Here is a 20737-nt window from a genome sequence, read left to right as displayed (position 1 = left end):
GGTGGTTGTTGAAGAAGCCTTTGCTCATGTTTCGCCTTATGGCTTGTTGAACTGAACTTTAAGATCCATTCCTGGACTTGGAGTTTGGGACTTTGCCACACACACACACGACAAGTTTAGTTTTTGGGGTTAATGTTCAAGGTTTAACATTTTTACTTCTAACATACTAACACTTTTATTTTTCTTATTATTATAAGTAGTGATTAATAAAATAGTTTTTGACACTGAATCATGACTCAGTGTGTTTCTTTTGTTGCTGGTTCATAACATAATGCCCTGGTCATCTTGGGCCATGTTGCAAGTACCATGTCTTCTCTGAAGCTGAAGAAAGGAGGCAGTGAATTAATCAATGACCAGGTTGCTCTCCCTTTTACAAAGGAGACTAAAGGAAGTTGAGTCTGATGAAGGGAAGCATGTCATGTGCCGCCTTCACCACTTTGTTTGCAGGAGTAATCTAATCTGGAGGTAGCAAAGGGTTTTGGGGACAAATGTGATACAGAGTTGGTGATAAGGAAATGGAGAGGGGCAACTGTGTGATGGAGTAGCAACGGACAATGATGGAAACATTTCAGCAGGTCGGCCAGCATCTGTGGAAAAAGAAACGGGCTTCTGAGGAAGGGTCTTTGACCAGAAATGTAAGCCCTATTTCTCTTTCCACAGATGCTGCCAAACACATTGAAAGTTTCCAGCATTTTTCTGTTTATTTCAGACTCCCAGTGTCTGCATGTTTTGATTCTTTTTTCAGTCTTAGTAATGGCGCAGATATGTGTTCAGAGCTGCTCTTCCAATCAGAAACAACATCAAGGTTACCGAAGACAGTTCTGTACTCATCACTGATTACCTGGTTGTGATTCAAGCCTAATTCTTAGAACACATGGCTATAAAGAAAACTTTCTAAAGGTCTTGGCTCCAGAGTATGAATAGTTTCTTGGTCAGCCTTGGAAAGATGGGTTGCTCCTGGTAGTCCCTTGCTCTTAGTGTTTGCCTCCTCATTTTGTTTCAACGAAATCTAGGACTATTTTCCCAGTTGCGTCCATGAAGTTGATTGAATTCCTACGTGAGCCTGTTTATGGAACTGCAGAGAGAAGTTGTGTGGAACCTTGCTCATCAGGGTGGTTATGGTTTGCTTTTCGAGGGAAAAGTCTCATCTTGATCGATGAAATGTGGAAGTTGGAGTCTCCACTGTTGTTCTTTAATGACTGCTGGAATGTGTGTGGAATTTTCTGCTCTTACTGGTATTTAACTTGTACTTGCCCTGTCCTGGGGTGATAGGCTATGTGTGTTTCTGGACACTGTTTAACCAGCACTTAAAAGGCATTATTTCAACATGTCCCCTTAAATTTAAGTAGTAGCATCTGAAGAAATAAGATTGAGAGGCAGAGATAGGGTAGATGGTCAGTATCTTTTTCCCAGGGTAGAATATCTATTACTAGAGGGCATGCATCTAAGATGGGAGGAGGTAAGTTCAAAGGAGATGTGTGGGCAAGTTTTTCTACCACAGTGCTGGGTGCCTGGAATGTGCTGCCGGGGTGGTGGTGCAGGCAGATACGATAGACGTGTTTAAGAGGCTCTTAGACGAACACATGAATGTGTAGAGAATGGAGGGATGTGGACATTGTGCAGGTAGAAGGGATTAGTTAGGTGTTGAATTAGCTCAGCACAACATCATGGGCAGAAGGGCTTGTTCCTGTGCTGTATGACAGATTTTAGTAGTTGCTAATTAGAAATGTGTACTTGGGTGTCATACAGTTGGAATACCAGACATAATGCTGGATTCTTTTGTATTTGCAAATGAAGAGCAAGGCAAACCATCAGACAAGTAGTAGTTTTCCAGCAGTTTTCCTTTGATTCCAGTGGGTCCTTCAGATCCCAATCAGAACATCAAGCAGCATCAATGCTAGTTCCTCTTGGATAATAAAAGCAGGTCAGGCGGCTTCAGTGGAGAACGAAACAATCTTAACATTTCAGGTCAAAGAGCCTGCTGAGTGTTTCCAGCACTTTGTTTTTTATTTCTGATCTACAGCATCAACAATTTTGGGCTTTTCACCAACTCTCAGGTCTGTTGTGGACTGCCCAAGATTCCCCGTGGTACTGAAATGGAATTACCAAGTAATTTTTTAAGTTCGAGGTGGTTTCATTGTTAAAATGCACCACGAGCAATTGGTGGGAAATTTCGGATTATTGTTTTGTTTTGGATGTCTTGGCATGGTAGTTTTCCCTTAACTTCTCCGGAATGGCTAGTTCAGACTGAACTGAGCTAAACTTTGAGTTTTCGGTGGAGTTAACTCATCCAATGCCTATGTGTACTGTTGCTAGTTTAGATTCCAGTCTCTTGTGTCTAGACACACATCACCTGATGCTTCCTTGGGAGCAGCAGAAAGGCCTGTGTCCCCACTGAATCCTATCTAGAATTCAATCCTTTGAGGCTGGTGAAACCCAGGACCTTTGCTGTTGGGTCTTCAGTGAGTTTTTAGCTCTGGGCAACATCTTTGTTCTGGAGTTTAGTCCACTCATTGTCACTGCTGAAATCGGTGGGTGGAACACCAGACAGGGCTCCTTGAAGCAAATTGGGGATAATCTAATGGATTGGTAGCTGCGGGTTTGCGCAATCTCAGGAGAAGTGAGGAGTATTAGTGACTAATTGAATCGGGGTGTTCTTCATTGAGCTAAGGTTATGCTTTGTCCAATCTGTTCTAGCCTGCTGACTGCCGAGCTCTTATCGATAAGCTGAAGGCCTGCAGTGATGAACAGCTCCTGACAGAACTTCAGCAAATCAAGACATGGAATATTGGAAAGGTAGGTTGTCTCCTTGGTGCGTGGGTGCAGTTGTGATGCATTGAGAAATGGGCAGTCTTGGAAATCCAGGTCGCAGAATGATTATGACACGGAAGGAAGCCATTTGGTCCATGGTACAGGTTGAAAAGAGCTGCACAGTCTAATCTCATTCTCCAGCACGAGGTCTGTAGCTCTACAAGTCACTGCTCTTCAGTTAAACACTTCTAAGTAATTAGCAAATGTGGACAGGGTTTCTGCCTTTCCCATCCTTTTAGGCAGCAAGTTGCAGACTCCTGTCATTTTTTTTCCTCCCCTCCCCTCTAATCCTATTCCTTCCACAGCAGCGGGATATTTACTAAATGCCTCAGTTTTATACACCTCAGTTGCCTCCCCTCAACTACCACTGTTTCAAAGAAATAGTTCCCGCTTATCTGACATCGTTACAATTTCCCAAGCTTGGAAATAACTATTTAAGTCTTACCTACAGTTCAAATATTTTTGCTATAATATTGAGACCAGGATTGTACATGATGTTCAAATTGTGGTCAAAGGGGATTTATCTATGGCTCACAAGCCTTGGTGCGTGTATGTGATTTGCCACAGATACAGTTGACCGGAACCTAAAACATGGAAATACTTGACCAAATCAGTCTGTGCCCTCTGTGTGAAATGGCCTTCATTCCTGCACCTCCACCTCTCTGACTTTCTTTAAACAAGCACTAATTCTTGTAGCGATTTTCGTGTCCTGGGGATCTTTCTACCTTATATTCACGTTTGAAATGTGGTCATGTGTTGGAAACACAGCAACCAACTTGTACAGAGCAGGGTCCTATAAACAGTTAACTTAAATGGTTAATTCCTGCTTAAAGCACTTAGCTCTGGTATATCACGTACCCTCTCAACTTTTATTAAAAAGTTTTTCCTCTCTCCTGGAATAAATATGGATATTGACTCTCATCTTGCCCTTCCAAACACTGAATAGAGTCTAGAGAAACCTGCTTGACCGCCTGCTTTTCTCCACGGATGCTGCCTGCCCTGTTGAGTACCTCCAGCGTCATTGTGTTCTTCAACTGCTATCTCTCTCGTTTTTCCATTGCATTTAAATGCTTTCAAATTCTTCCCCTCATGGAAAAACAGCCCTTTTTATTTTTCATTTCAGAGTTCCCCTCGTCCTTTTCTGTTTAATCAATCATTAGGGATTCCAACCTGTTCTCTCCACTCAGTGGAAAGTCATGACAGAGGTTCTGCATTCATCATGCTGGTTTAAATGAAATTTCCAAACTGTAGGAATTAGTTCAACTGTTGCATCAGGTGCTGGAGGGGACAGGAGACCGGCACGGACCATCTGGGGTTGGTTTGTTGCAATCCCTCCGAGCTTCTCAGTTCCTTGTTTTGTTTTCTCCCTTCCCAGTGCGAGCTGTACCACTGGGTGGACATGCTGGATCGGTTCGATGGGATTTTAGCAGATGCTGGGCAGACAGTGGAGACCATGTCCTGGATGCTGGTGTGCGACCGGCCAGAAAACGAGCAGCTCAAAGCCCTCCTCCTGGCGGTCCTGAACTTCACAGCCCTGCTCATTGAGTACAGCTTTTCAAGACATCTGTACAGTTCCATCGAAGTGAGTACTGGATGTGCTGCGCTTCCCACCATCATCAGTCTGTATCCTGTTCAGTTTTTTCTTCCAGCACTTGTAAAAGCCACGATCTGAAAGCTCAGGTAGCAGGCAGTTTCTTGAAAACTAATTGCCCTGTTTTGTTTAACGTTGGTTTGAAGTGTTCACTTCCCACCAAAACTGAGGGTGACTTTAAGCAGGAAATCTAATTCCATTGCATTTTGATGCTCATCCAGGGTGGGAGTCAACAGTCAGACTTTTGCCTGCTTGAAGGGTTTCATTAGTGTTTGAAGAAGGTAGAACTGTGTTGTGTGATGCTTGACTTTTAAATAATGGAAGCAAGATTGGGCCTCCTGCCACTCGATGTGACAACAGCGAACCGTCTGTGTCAGCTACACTTCTTTTGCCACCTGATCCCAGTGTCCCTCGATTACCCAAGTGTTTAAAATCTGTCAACCTTCTCGTGGTTGGAACTGCCCTACGGAATAGGGAATTCCAAAGATTTTCCATCTTCAATTTGGTCCGCCAGTGATCGAGCCCTTAATCTGAGACTGTCCCTTTCGTCCTAGACTCCACCCAGGGGGAAACGATCTCTCAGTAAAACCCCGGTAATCCATTGTCTGATTGTTGGGATATCTCCATGTTCCTGCATCTGACTCGCTTATTAGCACGCAAAGTCCCCATTATCTGCAGACCTACTCTCTGTGTATCCACGAGGTTGGCTCTGTGTTACTGGGGACATGGGCTGGGTACGTGATCAGGCTGGAGAACGTGGGGTCGGGAACCTGGGTAGGATGCAGTGCTGGACTGAGAAGTGGCAGATGGAGTTCATTCCGGAGAAGTGTGAGGTGGTACAGTTTGGAAGGCGGAGTACAAAGTTAATGGCAGGATTCTGGGTAGTGTGGAGGATTAGAGGGATCTGGGGGTCCATATCCACAGATCCCTGAAAGTTGCCTCACAGGTGGATAGGGTAGTTAAGAAAGCTTATGGGATGTTAGCACTCATAAGTCGTGGGATCGAGTTTAAGAGCCGTGAGGTAGTGTTGCAGCTCTACAAAACTCTGGTCAGACCACACAGAGTACTGTGTCCAGTTCTGGTCGCCTCATTATAGGAAGGATGTGGAAGCATTGGAAAGGGTGCAGAGGAGATTTACTAGGATGCTGCCTGGTTTAGAGAGTATGCATTATGAGGAGAGACTAAGGGAACTAGGGCTTTACTCTTTGGAGAGAAGGAGGATGAGAGGCGACATGATAGAGGTGTACAAAATATTAAGAGGAATAGAGAGAGTAGACAGCCAGCACCTCTTTCCCAGGGCACCAATGCTCAATACAAGAGGGCGTGGCTTTAAAGTAATGGGTGGGAAGTTCAAGGGAGATATCAGAGGAAGGTTTTTTACCCAGCGAGTGGTTGGGGCATGGAATGCGCTGCCTGGGGCGGTGGTGGAGGCAGGTACATCGGTCAAATTCAAGAGATTGCTAGATAAGCATATGGAAGAATTTAAAATAGAGAGAGATGTGGGAGGAAGGGGTTAGATAGTCTTAGGCGAGGTTTAAAGGTTGGCACAACATTGTGGGTCGAAGGGCCTGCATTGTGCTGTACTGTTCTATGAAAACTTACATGAAACTTCTATGAAGGTCTGTGTCTGGAGCCGGGGTCTGCAGTGTGGGCCAGGTGTGCACCGGGAGCCGGGGTTCAGGGTGCTCGCCTGTTTGAGAGGTTGAGACCCAGCAGCGCCCTCTTTCCCATGCTCTCTTCAAATTCACCGGGTTTGCTGTAAATTTTATTATACTAAGAATTTTGTTTGAAAAAAGATGAAATAAAAGTATGTTGGCATAATACAAGTAACATGCAATAGTGCAGAAAATCTGCTAGCCTACAAAGTCATAACAGTCATACCAACATTGAAGTGGGCCTTTCGGCCCAACTTGTCCGTGTCGACTGTATCGCCCAGCGAGCTAGTCTCATCTGCCCGCGTTTGGCCCATGGCCCTCTAAACCCCTCCTATCCCTGTACTTATCTAGACGGCACTTAAATGTTGCCAATGTGCCTGCCTCAACCACTATTTCTGGCAGCTCATTCCAAATATGCACCACCGTCATGTCCCTTTTAAATCTCTCGCCTCTGATCTTCAACCTATGCCCTCTTGTTTTTCACTCCCCCTCCCTGGGGAAAAGACTCCGGTTTCACCCTGTCTGTGCCCCTCATGATCTTGTAGACCTCTGTCAGAATACCCCTCAATCTCCTGCATTCGAGGGAATAAAGTCCTGGTCTACGCAACCTCTTCTTGTAACTCAGCCCCCCAAGTCCAGGTGACATCCTGGTAAATCTTTTCTGCACTCTTTCTAGTTTAATAACATCTTTCCTATAACAAGGTGACCAGAACTGTACTCAATATTCCAAGTGCAGAGTTGAGTGCTGGTCCGTTGCGATGGACTCCTGCTCCTGTTGTGTCGCAGGTGCTAGAGGAATCTGTGGTGCTTCTGTGTTGTAAGTGGCAAGTTGGCCAGGGTGCCTACATCAGATCCCAAGCCTGCTGGAATGAATCTGCCCAGAATTGTTGACTTTGAGCAGTGATTCATTGTGTTGCTAAGCCCTGCCAACACTCAAAGCCACAAGGTGCACAGGGCCTACCCATTGGTTCTATCAGCTGTTGAGATGTGCATTGGGCAGATATTGGTGTTGATTTGCTGAAGCTAGGTTACAAATGGAACGTACTAACTTTTCCACTTTCATTGCAGCACCTGACTACGTTATTAGCATCATGTGACATGCAAGTGGTGCTGGCTGTATTAAATCTGCTGTATGTATTCAGCAAGAGATCAAATTATATCACTAGGCTTGGATCTGATAAGAGGACTCCTTTGTTGTCAAGACTGCAGCACTTAGCAGAGGTAAGTCAAAGTCAAATTTACTGTCATGCACAAAGTACAAGTGTGCACAGGTTCAATGAAAAACTGACTTGCAGCAGCATCAAAGGCACAGAGCATCAGACAAGCAGCATTCACAGGAAATACATAAATTATACACAAATTTTGCAAGAAAGTACGCAATTAAAACAAAAAGTCTATTTTAGTGCAAGGTGATCAAAGTGGTCATAGTGTTGCTAAACTGTAGTGATTAGGGTTGTTCCGGTTGGTTCAAGAACTGAATGGTTGAAGGGAAGTAGCTGTTCCTGAACCTGGTGGTGTGGGACTTGAGGCTTCTGTACCTCTTGCCCGACGGGAGCTGCGAGAAGATGGCCCGGCCCGGATGGTGGGGGTTTTTGATGATGGATGTTGCCTTCCTGAGGCAGCGCATCCTAGGGAGCCCTTTTACTCCCTTTCTTTCTGTGTAGTAGGTGCCCACAAGACTCTCCCATTTTCTCCCTTGAATGGCCTCTAGTCCTAAACATGCAAGGTGTCTGTGGCTTTCCATAAGGAGGATTTTGCATAAAGCTCCCTCTGCTCATGCACCTCATGAGTGGGAAGGCATCCATGAACTACTTGAGATCACAAAACACAGTTCCAGTTCCAACTGATTTGTGACATCCGCAGGGATTTTTGGAGTGGAGTTTAGTCATAGAGCAATACAGCACAGATACAGGCCCTTCAGCCCAACTAGTCCATGACGATCATGGTGCCCACTCAGCTAGTCCCAATTTCCTGCATTTGGCCCTTTTCCTGCCACATAACTATCCAAATGCTTCTTAAATGAAACTGTTGTACCTGTCTCAACCACTTCCTCTGGCAGCTCGTTCCATACACTCCTCATCCTCTGTGGGGAAAAGTTGCCCTTCAGGTCCCTTTTAAATCTTACCCCTCTCACCCTAAACCTATTCTCCCTACTCCCACTTGTTTTGGTCTCCCCTACCCTGGGGAAAAGGCTGTTATCATCCACCTTATCTCTGCCTCTCATGATTTTAAACACTTCTATAAGGTTGCCCCTCATTCTCCTACATTCCAAGGAATAAATGTGGAAAATAATTCCTGATCTTTGCCCCTGTAAGATTTCACATTTACTGTGTGTCTATCTGGGACTCCAATCCTTTCTTCCCTCACCAGCTCCTGATGGCTGTTGCTGACAGGGCCAATATTTATTCCCCAGTTGAAGATGGTGCAAAGGCTTTGTCTTAAATTGTTTCAGTCATCGGCTGAAGCAGCTCCCACCATTCTGTCAGGAGTTTGAGGATTTCAATCAGTCCTGGAACAATGTCTGTCCGTGGGTTGGTGCTGAGTGGTACGGCACGTCTTATTCCTGTAACACAGTGGCTTGCAAGGCCACTTCAAAAGGCGGTTAAGAATCTGCCTTGTTGCTGTGGATCTGGAGTTAGGGTTAAGGATGACATTTATGCCCATCAAGTATATGACTGAACCAGGTGGGTGTTTATGACAACTTGGCAGTTTCATGGTCACCAAATTGATGCTAGCTTTTTATTTTGCATTTATTTAATCAATTAAAATTTTCAGCCACTGTGATTTGAAGCCTCTGGATTATTGATCCACAGCATAATCAATCATAACTTTGAGGTCACCCATCAATCCATAGATATATTTGACTACACATCAGCTGGTCACTGAGGACTTGAGCTGGCCATCCGTTTTGCTTGGAACTAAATGTTGATCTTTGTTTCAACAGAGTTGGGGTGGAAAGGAGAATGGTTTTGGCCTCGCAGAGTGCTGCCGTGACTTGCAGATGTCGGTAAGTGGCATTGGAATTAAGTCTGAGCATCCTGACTGCATTTTGTTAGCTGCCTTGTGTCACTGAGCTAATTAAAATGAACTAGAGTAAGCTGCACTCTGAGGTGCTATTACACCTCATTGTTAGCACCTCCTTCCCTGTGGCGAAATGGGCAGAATGCTAGAGTTTTCTCTGGGCCACTTTGTTTGTTTGAGGTGATGTGAAGATCTTGCTGATCCCTACTAGATAGAGAGACTGGGTACAGCTAGTCTATCCCTATGTCTCGTGGCTGGCAGCGGTTGGGGGGAGAGCGTGCCACAGTTTGCAGGAGACTGCTCTGCCGAAATCCGTGATAGGGCTCTGTTGTATTGTGTTCCAAACCATTATAAAAATGCAAGTCTCTTGAGGTCACACACCCCACCTCCCACCTCCCACCTCCCCCCCCCCCCCCCCACCCCCCCAACCTTTTTTCCTTTTAAGTGTGGGCTGAATACTGAAGTCTTAGTTCACCCAAAGATCTTCTTGGCAAAGATAAACCCTCCCTTGTACTCCTTCTGGCTGAGCAAGAATTGAATGGTATCTCTCTGCCTTCCCATCACCCCGTTCCACTGCACAAGAGTCCCGGAGGTGACCGCGTGTGAAAGGGCTCAGCAGGTGTGGTTTGAATGGATCAGTGATCTGCTCCAGCTCCTGTCTTCTATCGCCTCAACTGAACTTGTAGTTGGGTGGCTCCAACGCCTGTGGTCTTTTCTATCCCAGGTTGCTATCGACTTTACACCCGACTCCTTGTAGCCATTTCACGTCCAAGAACTGCTACTTCCCTTTACAAGTCTGTAGAAGGGATAATATTGAATACATTAGCGTGTCAGTCTGCAAACGCTCCAGTTTTGGCTATGTATTACTCCCCAAGGACAGCATCTCTACGAGTGATGGAACGGAGCCCTGGAAACAAGAGCTGATGCATCAGCATGTTGTGCCGTGTATGCTTTCTCTTGCCAATGAAATAGAGTCCTGGCTCTGAAACTGCACTGTCAGATACAGGTGGCAGATATTCTAAAGTGTGAGCATTTGGCCAGAAGTCGTGAGCTCTCTCTTCCACACCACCACCCACCCCCCCCACTCTGTTTTCTCACCCCCCACCCCCAGTCCTACACCTCTAGCAGAGGAGTTAACCTGAGCACTAGTATTAGAAGCCCGATTTCAGAGCTGTGTCGTTTATCAGTCCTGTCAGTTTTGTGTCCAGGGCACGAGGTGTCTCCAGCTCTGGTCCAACATTAGGTGGGGTGGGGCATTTTCCCCCTCAGTCTTTGTTAGCAGGGGGGCTAACTTTTGGTCTTTCAGGGAAAGATGCTTCATCATTAAACATTAGCTTAATTTAAAAATGTTTAGAGTACAAAGTAGCTCATGCAGAATGGAGTAAAACCATAAATTGGGTATTAAATTCCCTCTTTTTTTTGTCCTTTTTTCATATAGAAGTACCCACCTAGTGCAACAACACTACACTTTGAGTTCTATGCAGAGCCAAGTGCCGAGGTGAAGTTGGACAAAAAGGTGAGGTTTCTTTTTTTTTAAAAAAGCTCCCCAAAGATACATTTTGAGCAGCCTTTAGTTTAAAAGGGGCGAGGATGGGCTTGCATTTCTGTAGCGCCTGTTGCGTCCTCCGCCAGAGGAGGACTTTTTTTTTGAGGCACAGTCACTGACGTGGAGGGAAGCTCAGCCACCGGCATTGTGCACAGACGGCAGGAAGGTGGACGACCAGTTGATTTGCCTTGGCACTGGGTGAGGGATAAATGTCGGCCTGGGCATCCCATGTTACGGGATTTCTGCCTCCTCACACCCCCACCCCCTCCCCAGCCCATGAGCAGGCCAGGCCTCTGTGATGAACGCCCCATCCAAAAGACAGCACCTTCGACAGTGCACGATCCCTTTCACCTTTTTGAAGTGTGAGCAGATCCAATGGGGGAGGCTAACGTTGACCTGGATAGAGTGGATATGGAGAGGATGTTTCCGTCAGTAGGAGTCTAGGACCAGAGGGCACAGCCTCAGAATAAAGGGACGTCCCTTGAGACGAGGAGGAATTTTCTTCAGCCGGTGGATGGTGAATCTGTGGAATTCGTGGCCAACGAGGGCTGTGGAGGCCAAGTCATTGGGTGTACTTAAGGCAGAGATTGGTGGGTTAGGGGTTGTGGGGAAGAAGGTGAATGAAAAATCAGCCATGACAGAATGGCAGAGCAGACTCGATGGGCCAAATGGCTTAATTCTGCTCCGATCTCATGGATTTGTGGTTTTCTCAGCTGAACAGTGTGAGAGTAATTTCTAAGCCACTGGTTGCTGGCCTCTGCTGAAGAGAATGGCTACTTCAGGTGGATGGGGGAACCCTCCATGTTGCTCTGCATGCTGCTGTGCAAGTGCAGGCTTGAGCTTGGCCGTGATGCTATCCTTGACTCTGGGGGTGGGGGGTGGTGGAGGCCATTCAATCCCTCAAGCCCCGTTCTGTCATTCTGCTCGATCAGAGCTGCCGTGTACTTCAGCCGTGTCTCCATACTGTAGCCTGACCAATAATGGATTAGTCTTCAGTTATTTTTCTTTTGACCCAGTGTTCACAGCCTTCCAGGGAGAGAGAGAGAGAGAGAGAGAGCAGCATCTGATTGGGAAGACTGCTTCCCGATTTCGTTCCTGAGTGCCCCTGTTCCGGTTTTAATTCCATGGAAGTTCCCACCAAAGGAGATAATTTCACTCCATTGGGAAAAAACATTCTGATTTTTATATATTTTTGATGAGCTTTTGCTCCTAGTGGTCAGAACTCAAGAAATATAAGCTACAGTTGTGAAATTAACTTAAAGCCATTTAAGCCTAGTTAATGTTTTAGTGGATCACGGTGTAGAATTCTCTCTAAGTGGTGTGGACCTCGAAGTACACCTCCAATACAGTGTAAACCTTCGGGACTGGGGATTGTGCTGCGTGCACAAGTCGGCCTTTTGTTTCTCCGGTCCATGGTTTGCACTCTGTTCCTTTACAAGCGGTTGTACGTGGAAATGGTGTCAAATGCACCATTGTTGGTGCATGAAATCTAATAGGTAGAGGCAGTGCTGTGATGATGCATCCTTGTCTAGGCAGTTTGTAATCTGGAGCATCTTGTCTACTGTGGACTTTAGGTAGCAAGTTGTGCAGCACATTCACGCCCTTCGGCCCATTTAATCCATGCTGACCATCAACTACCATTCACTCTAATCCTACATTAATCCCTTTTTTTTTACTCACCCCTGCATTTACATCATCTCACTGTTTCTACCACTCGCCAACACACAAGGGACGACTTACAGCAGCCAGTTAACCTTCCAGTGGGATGTGGGAGGAAACCGGAGCACCCAGGGAGAGCGTGCAAACTCCACACACAGACAGAGCCGGAGGTCAGGATTGAACCCGGGTCTCTGGCACCATGAAGCAGCAACTCTACCAACTGCACCACTTGTGCTCGGCTATATGTTACACCCTTTAATGTAGCGAGCCCACCTGCAGAGAAATCTCACAACTCTCAAAATGCCCCCATTTCAGAGCTGCTTAATGACATCACTAAGATTGGGAGCCAGTGCACGGCACCTTGCAGTGCACAGCGGAAATGTCGGAATTGTAGACACCAATCTGTGAGCAGCAAGCTCCCGCCAACAGCAATGACCAACAAATCAGTTTTGGGAACGCTGGTGAGAAATAATTTGTCAGGACACCGGGATAACTCCTCTGCTTGTCACGAGAGTTTCACTGGATCTTCTGCTCCTTAGTGGGAGCGCAGTTGTCTGCTCAGTGGCCGATGTCTGCTCAATAACGAGGCAAACCCACCAAATGCCTTTTTTTTTTCCTCCTTTGAAGAAGTGGGCCTAATGATTGAGTTCGCCCCCCTCTTGTATATCACCCTTGGTACAGTTTTTCCTGTGTCAGGTTTCACCTAGAGCATTCTCCTCTGGCTTGTCCACCACACTGCCACTTCACCCCTGGGAATGGATGTACACACATGAGACTGCCCACGCTGGAATCTGGAGCAACAAGCCACCCGCTGGAGGAACTTGGCGGGTCCGAGCGGCATCTGCGGAGGGAGAGGAATTGTCGGCGTTCCCGGTCGAAACCCTGCATCGGGGTCTGCACCCTGTTCTGATGCAGGGTTTCGACCTGAAACGTCGGCAATTCCCTTTTGCCCCCACCTCACAGATGCTGCTTGACCTATTGAGCACCTCCAGCAGATTGTTTGTTGCTTGGGAATGGAAGTCCCCTGCCCCACGGGTGAAACGTAGATTCCTCTGGTTGTAATTTGAGAGACGGGACCCAGGAAACCATCTGTGAAGGTTGCCCTTGCGGATGAGCATATTGCAAAATAGACCTTTCTCCCCCAACCACTTTGATTGCGTCTGGCCAGAGCCGTGCAGTCTTCGTGATACTTAGAAATCTTACTGCTCGCTGCCAAGATTGGATTTTCCTTGCATTGGTGTCATCCTACCCCACATTTCCACCGCTGGTCGTCCTTCATTTACAAAGCATTTGCAGCTCCTTATTTGTACTGAGAGCCTGTAGTGTGTTACACTGTGACGGGGCTCCGCGTTGCGTTGTTTTAAGCCGTGTTGACCCCCAGTTTATACCTTTCTCTGTTCCAGGCCACGACAAACAACACACTACATTACATTCACATAGAGCAGTTAGATAAGGTAAGTGCTTCCAGCTTCTTTCACTGTGGGATGGCTGTAGGGAAAAGTGACCTTAAATTCATAAACATTTTCGGTAAATGGTTTGCTTGTCGGCCTTGGAAAGCGATGTTAAATTGGTGAATTGGTTTATTATTGTCACGTGTACCGAGGTGCAGCGGAAAAACTTGTCTTACATTCGGTCCATACAGATCAATTCATTACAACAGTGCATTGAGGTAAAACAAGGGAAAACAATAACAATGCAGAATGAAGTGTTACAGTACAGAGGAAGTGCAACTGGACAATAAGGTGCAAGGTCATGACGAGGTAGATTGTGAGGTCAAGAGTCCCATGTTATCGTACTAGGGAACCATTCAATGGCTTATAACAACGGTATAGAAGCTGCCCTTGAGCCTGGTGGTACATGCTTTCAGGCTTTTGTATCTTCTGCCTGATGGGAGAGGGGAGAAGAGAGAATGTCTGGGATGAGTGGTGTCTTTGACTATGCTGGCTGCTTCACCAAGGCAGCGAGAAGTGTGGACAGAGTCCATGGAGGGGAGGCTGGTTTCTGTGATATGCTGAGCTGTGTCCACAACTCTCTGCAGTTTTTTGGGGTCCCAGGCAGAGCAGTTGCCATACCAAGCCGTGATGCATCCGGATAGGATGCTTTCTATGGTGCATCGATGAATCTTGGTGAGGCTCGACGGGAACACACCACATTTCTTCCGCCTCCTGAGGAAGTAGAGGTGCTGACGAGCTTTCTAACATTGTGGGCTTGGAGCTGTGGGTCTCTATAAGCGATCGAACCACAGGAAATTACTGCATCAATACAAGGCGCATCCTTTTTATTGCTCCTTAGTCCTACCCCATGTCACTGCATAGAAGGAATTTGCAAAGCAGGAGGAGGTCGTTTGGCCCACACCAGCCAGAAGCGAACCTTGGGGTGATCCTATCTCCAACTCTTGGTCCATAAGTCTGAAGGTTGCCACTCATCTAGATCCATTTTAAATGCGAAGGTTTCTGTCTCCACCACCCTGCCAGGCAGTTGTTTCACACTCCTGCCACTTGTGTATTTATTTTTCCTCTTGCATGGGACACACAACAGTCCAGCACAGGAACAGGCCCTTGGGCCCGCAGTGTCTTGCCGAGCATGATGCCAAATTTAACTAATCCCATCTGCCTGCACTGCACTTTGTCTGCAGCTGTGACACTTTATTCTGTATTGTTTTACCTCAATGCACTGTTGTAATGAATTGATCTGTTTGAAAGGTATGTAAGACAAGTTTTTCACTAACTCGGTACACGTGACAATAATAAACCTTTTCCAATCCATATCGCTCCATTCTCTGTGTGTTCATGTGCCTATCTAACTGCCTCTTAAACTCCACTCTCATGTCTGCTTGCACCACCTCCCTTTGCAGTGTGTTCCAGGCACCTACACTTTGTGTGTGTGTGTGTGTGTGTGTGTGTGTGTGTGTGTGTGTGTATGTACGCGCGCACTCCACACATCCCCTTTAAACATCCCCCCTCTCACCTGAAAGTTATGTCCTCTAGTATTTGACATTTCTACCCTGGGGTAAAAGAATATCTGCACTATCTACGCCTCTCAAAATTTTATAAACTTTTACCAGCTCCAGAGAAAACAATCCCAGTTTGTCCAACCTCTCCTTTATAGTTAATACTCTCTAACGGAGGCAGCATCCTGGTGAACCTCTTCCGCGCCGTTTCCAAAGGCTCCACATTCTTCCTGTAATGGGGTGACCAGATCTGCACACAGTACTCCAAATGTGGCCGAACCAAAATTTTACAAAGCTGCAATGTGACTTCCTGACTCTTGTATTCAGTGCCCTGACCAAGGAAAACAAGCATGACGTACACCTTTACCACCCCATCTACTTGTGTTGCCACTTTCCAGGAGCTATGGGCTTGCACCACAAGAACCCTCTGTACATTAATGCTCCTGACATTACTTCCCCTCACCCCCACCTTACAGGAGCTAGAAGATACAGGAGCCTGAGGGCACGTACCACCAGGCAAGAACAGCTTCTACCCCACTGTGTTAAGACTATTGAACGGTTCCCTTATACGATGAGACGGACTCTGACCTCACTATCTACCTTGTTGTGACCTTGCACCTTATTGCACTGCACTTTCTCTGTAGCTGTGACACTTTACTCTGCACTGTTATTGTTTTTACCTGTACTACATCAATGCCCTTGGTTTCCTTTATTCTGAAGAAAGCAACACCAGTTAAGGTAATCTCCTCTTGTAACTGAAGACAACTGTAGCAATCAGACCAGCACCTAGACCTACCCTCGGACTTTTCTGAGCTGGTGTGATGGGTGGGGGGGGATCCTAACATTAAAGCGAAAAAGAGTTGTAAAGTCATTATCTAGTGTATCTATCTTGAGTTTTCTCAAGCTTTTTGTATTCCTTCTGCCTGGTGTGGGGGGTGTGAAGAGGGAATGGCCTAGGTGGGAGGGGTCCTTGATTATGTTGGCTGCTTTGAAGCTTGAGGTTCAGACCCATGCCAGCTCAGCCGAGCAGTGGTGTGGTTTTGTGAGCCTCGCGAGGTGTAGTCGCTTCTCAAAGTCGATCTCTGCTGCCACTAATCCTACCTGTTGGGTTGTCTGAGAACCGAGGGCGTGAGGTTTTGTGCCGGGAAGATAGCTGGCCTGCTTATCATTGATTTCTTTTCTTTTGCCAGATATCTGAAAGCCCTTCTGAAATTATGGAGTCCTTAACCAAAATGTACAGTATCCCAAAGGATAAGCAGGTGAGTGCTCCAAGATTTGTGCTGAACTCCGCCCATTATATTCGGGGTACTTGCGATAGCATGGTCAGTAATGCCCATCTCCCTTCAGCGTTTCACATGAAAGGGAGCGGATGGGCGGTTTTGAGACGAGAGAGGGGCAGAATCTGTTTGTTTCAAGAAGCGGGCTCTCAGCCCTTGAACCTAAATTTGCATCCAGCTCCCACCAAAGGGAAAGCTTCCGCCCGTAAGAATCAGAAGTGAACAGCATTACGCACCACATGGCCTTCCTGTGAGCGACTTTGATCGCTCTCCGTCTTCCTGCAACTCAATGACAATTACTAGTATGTTGCCGGGTCTTCAGGAATTGAGTTACAGGGAAAGATTGAGCAGGTTAGGACTTTATTCCTTGGAGCGTAGAAGAATGAGGGGAGATTTGATAGAGGTTTACAAAATTATGAGGGGTACAGACAGTAAATGCGAGTAGGCTCTTTCCACCAAGATTGGGAGAGAGAAGTACGAGAGGACGTGTCTTTAGGGTGAAAGGGGAAAGGTTTAGGGGAAATTTCTTCATTCAGAGAGTGGTGGGAGTGTGGAACGGGCTGCCGTCTGACATGGTAGATGCGGGCTCACTCTTAAGTTTCAAGAATAAATTGGATGGATACATGGACGGGAGAGGTCTGGAGGGTTATGGACTGGGTGCAGGTCAATGGGACTAGCAGAATAATGTGTCGGCATGGACTAGAAGGGCCGAATGGCCTGTTTTCTGTGCTGTAGTGTTCTATGGTTCTACGACAAGTCAGAGTGAGGGTAGAACATAGAGTGTACAGCACAGGGACAGGCCCTTCTGCCCGTGATGTTGTGCCGAACTAATTGAACTACTGACACCACCTCCCTTCTGCCTGCACACGATGCATATCCCTCCATTCTCTGCATATTCATGTGTCTATCTAAGAGCCTTTTAAACACTTCTATATCATATGCCTCCTGGCAGCGCATTCCAGGCACCCAACGTTCTCTGTGAAAAAGAAAAGCTTGCCCCTCACATCTCGTTTGAACTTGCCCCCTCTCACCTTGTGCCTGCCCTCTAGTGTTAGACATCTCAACCCCCCTGGGGAAAAAGATAATGGCTGTCTATTCTATCTCTGCCTCTCATCATCTTATAAACTCCTCTCAGCTCTCCCCTCATCCTCCACCGCTCCAGAGAAAACAACCCTAGTTTGTCCAACCTCCTTATACCACGTCCTCCAATCTGGGCACCATCCTGGTAAACCTCTTCTGCACCCTCTCCAAAGCTTCGAGATCCTCCCTTTAATGGGGGGGGGGGGGCTACCAGAATTGAAACGCAGTACTCCAGATGTGGCCTAACCAAAGTTTAATAAAGCTGCAACATAACTTCCTGACTCTTGAACTCAATGCCTTGACTAATAAAGGCAAGCATGTCATACACTGCCTTTATCAGGGTGGAATTAACAAGTGCCTACATTGCGCATCATTTACATCTTGAGGTGGTGGTGGTGGGTGGGTGGTTTGTTGGGTTAGAAGAAACAGGAGGAGACTCTATGCCTATCTTTGACCTCAACAGTAGTTCCACCTCTCACCATTCCCTTGCTTCCCAAAAGCCTGCAACGTTGGCCTTGAATACACTTGGGAAGCACCCTCGCCTCTCTTGAGGGAGAGAATTCCAATGATTTACAACCTTTTGGGTAAGGGGATTTCTCCTCCTCCTGTTCCCTTTACCTGGATGTTCCACAGCCAGGACGTGGAATGATTGTCAAAGATTCAGCTGTTATAATGTCCTTCTGTTTTGAACAGATGCTACTGTTTACACATATACGGCTAGCTCATGGCTTCTCGAATCATAAGAAGAGACTGCAAGCGGTGCAAGCAAGGTTGCATGCGATCTCTATATTAGGTAAGAAGCTCTGACCAGTTGTGGAAAAGTAACTTTGTTTGTTTGAAAGTGGGGGGGGTGCTGTTCGTACTTAATGTGTTCTGGGAGAATGGAGGTGTCTCAATCTCACGGCCTTGGGCTGCCAGTGCTCTTGAGGGCAACCCTGATGAAGCAAGCGAGGTAATTGTCTGAAGAGATCTGATTTGAGGAGTGACCACATGCCACAAGGCCCAAAGATTGGTCCATTTCCTGGTGTTGAAAGTGCCAAAGAGCTTGGCTTTTCCCTAGGCTGACATTCCAGCGCTGCACTGGTGGGGGAAGTGTTGCTTTATCAGAGGTGCCTTCTTGAGCCAGGGCTCCCTCAGTTGTCACATGCACCTCAAAGATCCCATGGCACTTGTTGTAGCAAAGAATGGGAGTTGTCTGTGATGGTCTGGGGGCCAATGTTAGTAGCTCAATCAATATTGCCAAAGCATTATCATGTCACTGTTTGTGAGAGCATGGTGTGTCTAAATGAGCTGCGGTATTTTCTTTCCTACAGCACTTCAGAAGTTTATGTCCCCGACATACAAACGGGTTTGTGTGTCATTGGGCTGAGGCTCTATAAGGCATAGGTCAGACCACCTTCAGAGTATTTTGAGCAGTTTGGGGGCCCATATCTGAGGAAGGATGTGCTGGTGTGAGAGAGGGTCCAGAGGAAGTTCACAATAATGATTCCAGGGATGAAAGGGTTAATGTACGAGGAGCATTTGATGGCTCTGGGCCTGTACTCGCTTGAGTTTAGAAGGTGGGGGGGGGGGGGGGGGGGGGGGGGGCGGTCTCATAGAAACCTACCAAATATTGAAAGGCCTGGATAGAGTGGATGTGGAGAGGATGTTTCCAGTAGTGGAAGAGTCTAGGACCAGAGGGCACAGCCTCAGAATAGAAGGACGTCCCTTTCGAACAGAGCTGAGGAGGAAAATCTGTGGAATTGATTGCCACAGAGGGCCTGTGGAGGCCAAATCATTGGGTGTACTTAAAGTGGAGATTGATAGGTTCTTGATTAGCAAGGACGTAAAAGGTTGCAGGGAGAAGGCAGGAGAATGGGGTTGAGAGGGAAAAGTAAATCAGCCATGATTGCATGGCAGACCAGACTTGATGAGCCGGAATGGCCTAATTCTGCTCCTATGTCTTATGTTCTTCTGGATATTGAGACTACGGGCGGAAGGCTGCTCTTTATGTAGGATGGGGGTTAGAAAAGGACTAATGTTATTCTAGTGAAACTCCCAGTAGTCCACCATCCTGATGGTCTAGAATGTGAGCCGGGGGTCCAAAGTGCAAGCAGGGTGAGTGACCCATTCCTGGGGTCGGGAGTGCAGCTGGGGTCAGTGTCTGGACTGTGGGCTCTTGGATGTGACTGGAGCCGGGGGTCCAGAACTCCAGGGGTCAGGAACGTGGTAGGTTGGTGTCCAGACCCGGTGTCCGGAGTGCTGGAATATTTCCTACTCCCTTTAATCTCACTGGGTTCATTGGAAAATTTATTATACGACTGCATAACATAGAACCATAGAACACTACAGCTCAGAAAACAGGCCATTCGGCCCTTTAAGTCTGTGCCAAAACTTTATTCCGCTAGTCTCTTTGACCTGCACCTGGTCCATAACCCTCCAGACTTCTCCCGTCCATGTACCTATCCAATTTATTCTTAAAACTTAAGAGTGAGTCCGCATTTACCACGTCAGATGGCAGCCCGTTCCACACACCCACCACTCTGAGTGAAGAAGTTCCCCCTAAACCTTTCCCCTTTCACCCTAAAGCCACGTCCTCTCGTACTTATCTCTCCTAATCTAGGTGGAAAGAGCCTACTCGCATTAACTGTGTCTATACCCCTCATAATTTTGTGAACCTTTATCAAATCTCCCCTCATTCTTCTACGCTCCAAGGAATGAGGTCCTAACCTGTTCAATCTTTCCCTGTCACTCAACTCCTGAAGACCCGGCAACATTCTAGTAAATCTTCTCTGCACTCTTTCAATCTTACTGACATCCTTCCTACAGATGTAAATAAGAGTATTGGGTATTAATGAGAGTAAGATCCACCAGTCTGGAAAATCTGGTCCAGCACTACCAGAGCCTGAGGACATTGGATTATCAGGGTTCTACTACACTTGGGGAAGGGAAGCAGCAAAAGTGCAGAAGTCCATCTGTGGACACTTGGAAGCGGGCTGGTGACTGGGAGCTGCTTGAACCAGCCGAATCAACTTAAAATCCATTGTTCCTCACTTTGGATGAGGGACTACTTAATTTGCAGAATTTGCAATAAGTAACAATATTTGGTATTTAATCTGCTTTCAGTTCCTCCAACTAACACAAGGGTTTTCCCAATAATGTTTGAAT

The 20737-nt window shown here is 46.7% G+C and overlaps 1 protein-coding gene across 8 annotated transcripts in view; it reads left to right on the top strand.

Annotated features, from left to right (window-relative positions):
* Nucleotides 1-20737, top strand: part of huwe1 (HECT, UBA and WWE domain containing E3 ubiquitin protein ligase 1) — a 275712-nt gene that overhangs the window by 55288 nt on the left and 199687 nt on the right. For 7 of the 8 annotated variants that reach the window (XM_052009019.1, XM_052009022.1, XM_052009023.1 and 4 more), the window contains exons 3-10: nucleotides 2698-2796; nucleotides 4187-4393; nucleotides 7126-7278; nucleotides 9002-9064; nucleotides 10517-10594; nucleotides 13687-13737; nucleotides 16424-16492; nucleotides 18284-18383. In XM_052009019.1, coding sequence (XP_051864979.1) covers nucleotides 2698-2796; nucleotides 4187-4393; nucleotides 7126-7278; nucleotides 9002-9064; nucleotides 10517-10594; nucleotides 13687-13737; nucleotides 16424-16492; nucleotides 18284-18383 — 820 coding nt within the window. The remainder of the gene's footprint in view (nucleotides 1-2697; nucleotides 2797-4186; nucleotides 4394-7125; nucleotides 7279-9001; nucleotides 9065-10516; nucleotides 10595-13686; nucleotides 13738-16423; nucleotides 16493-18283; nucleotides 18384-20737) is intronic. The other variant, XM_052009021.1, reaches the window with a different exon arrangement.

This window comes from Pristis pectinata, chromosome 43 (genome assembly GCF_009764475.1).
Source record: "Pristis pectinata isolate sPriPec2 chromosome 43, sPriPec2.1.pri, whole genome shotgun sequence".
NCBI classification, from domain to species: Eukaryota; Metazoa; Chordata; class Chondrichthyes; order Rhinopristiformes; family Pristidae; genus Pristis; species Pristis pectinata.
The sequence above is the reverse complement of the archived record's forward strand: the minus strand, read 5'-3'. Positions and strand labels throughout refer to the sequence as shown.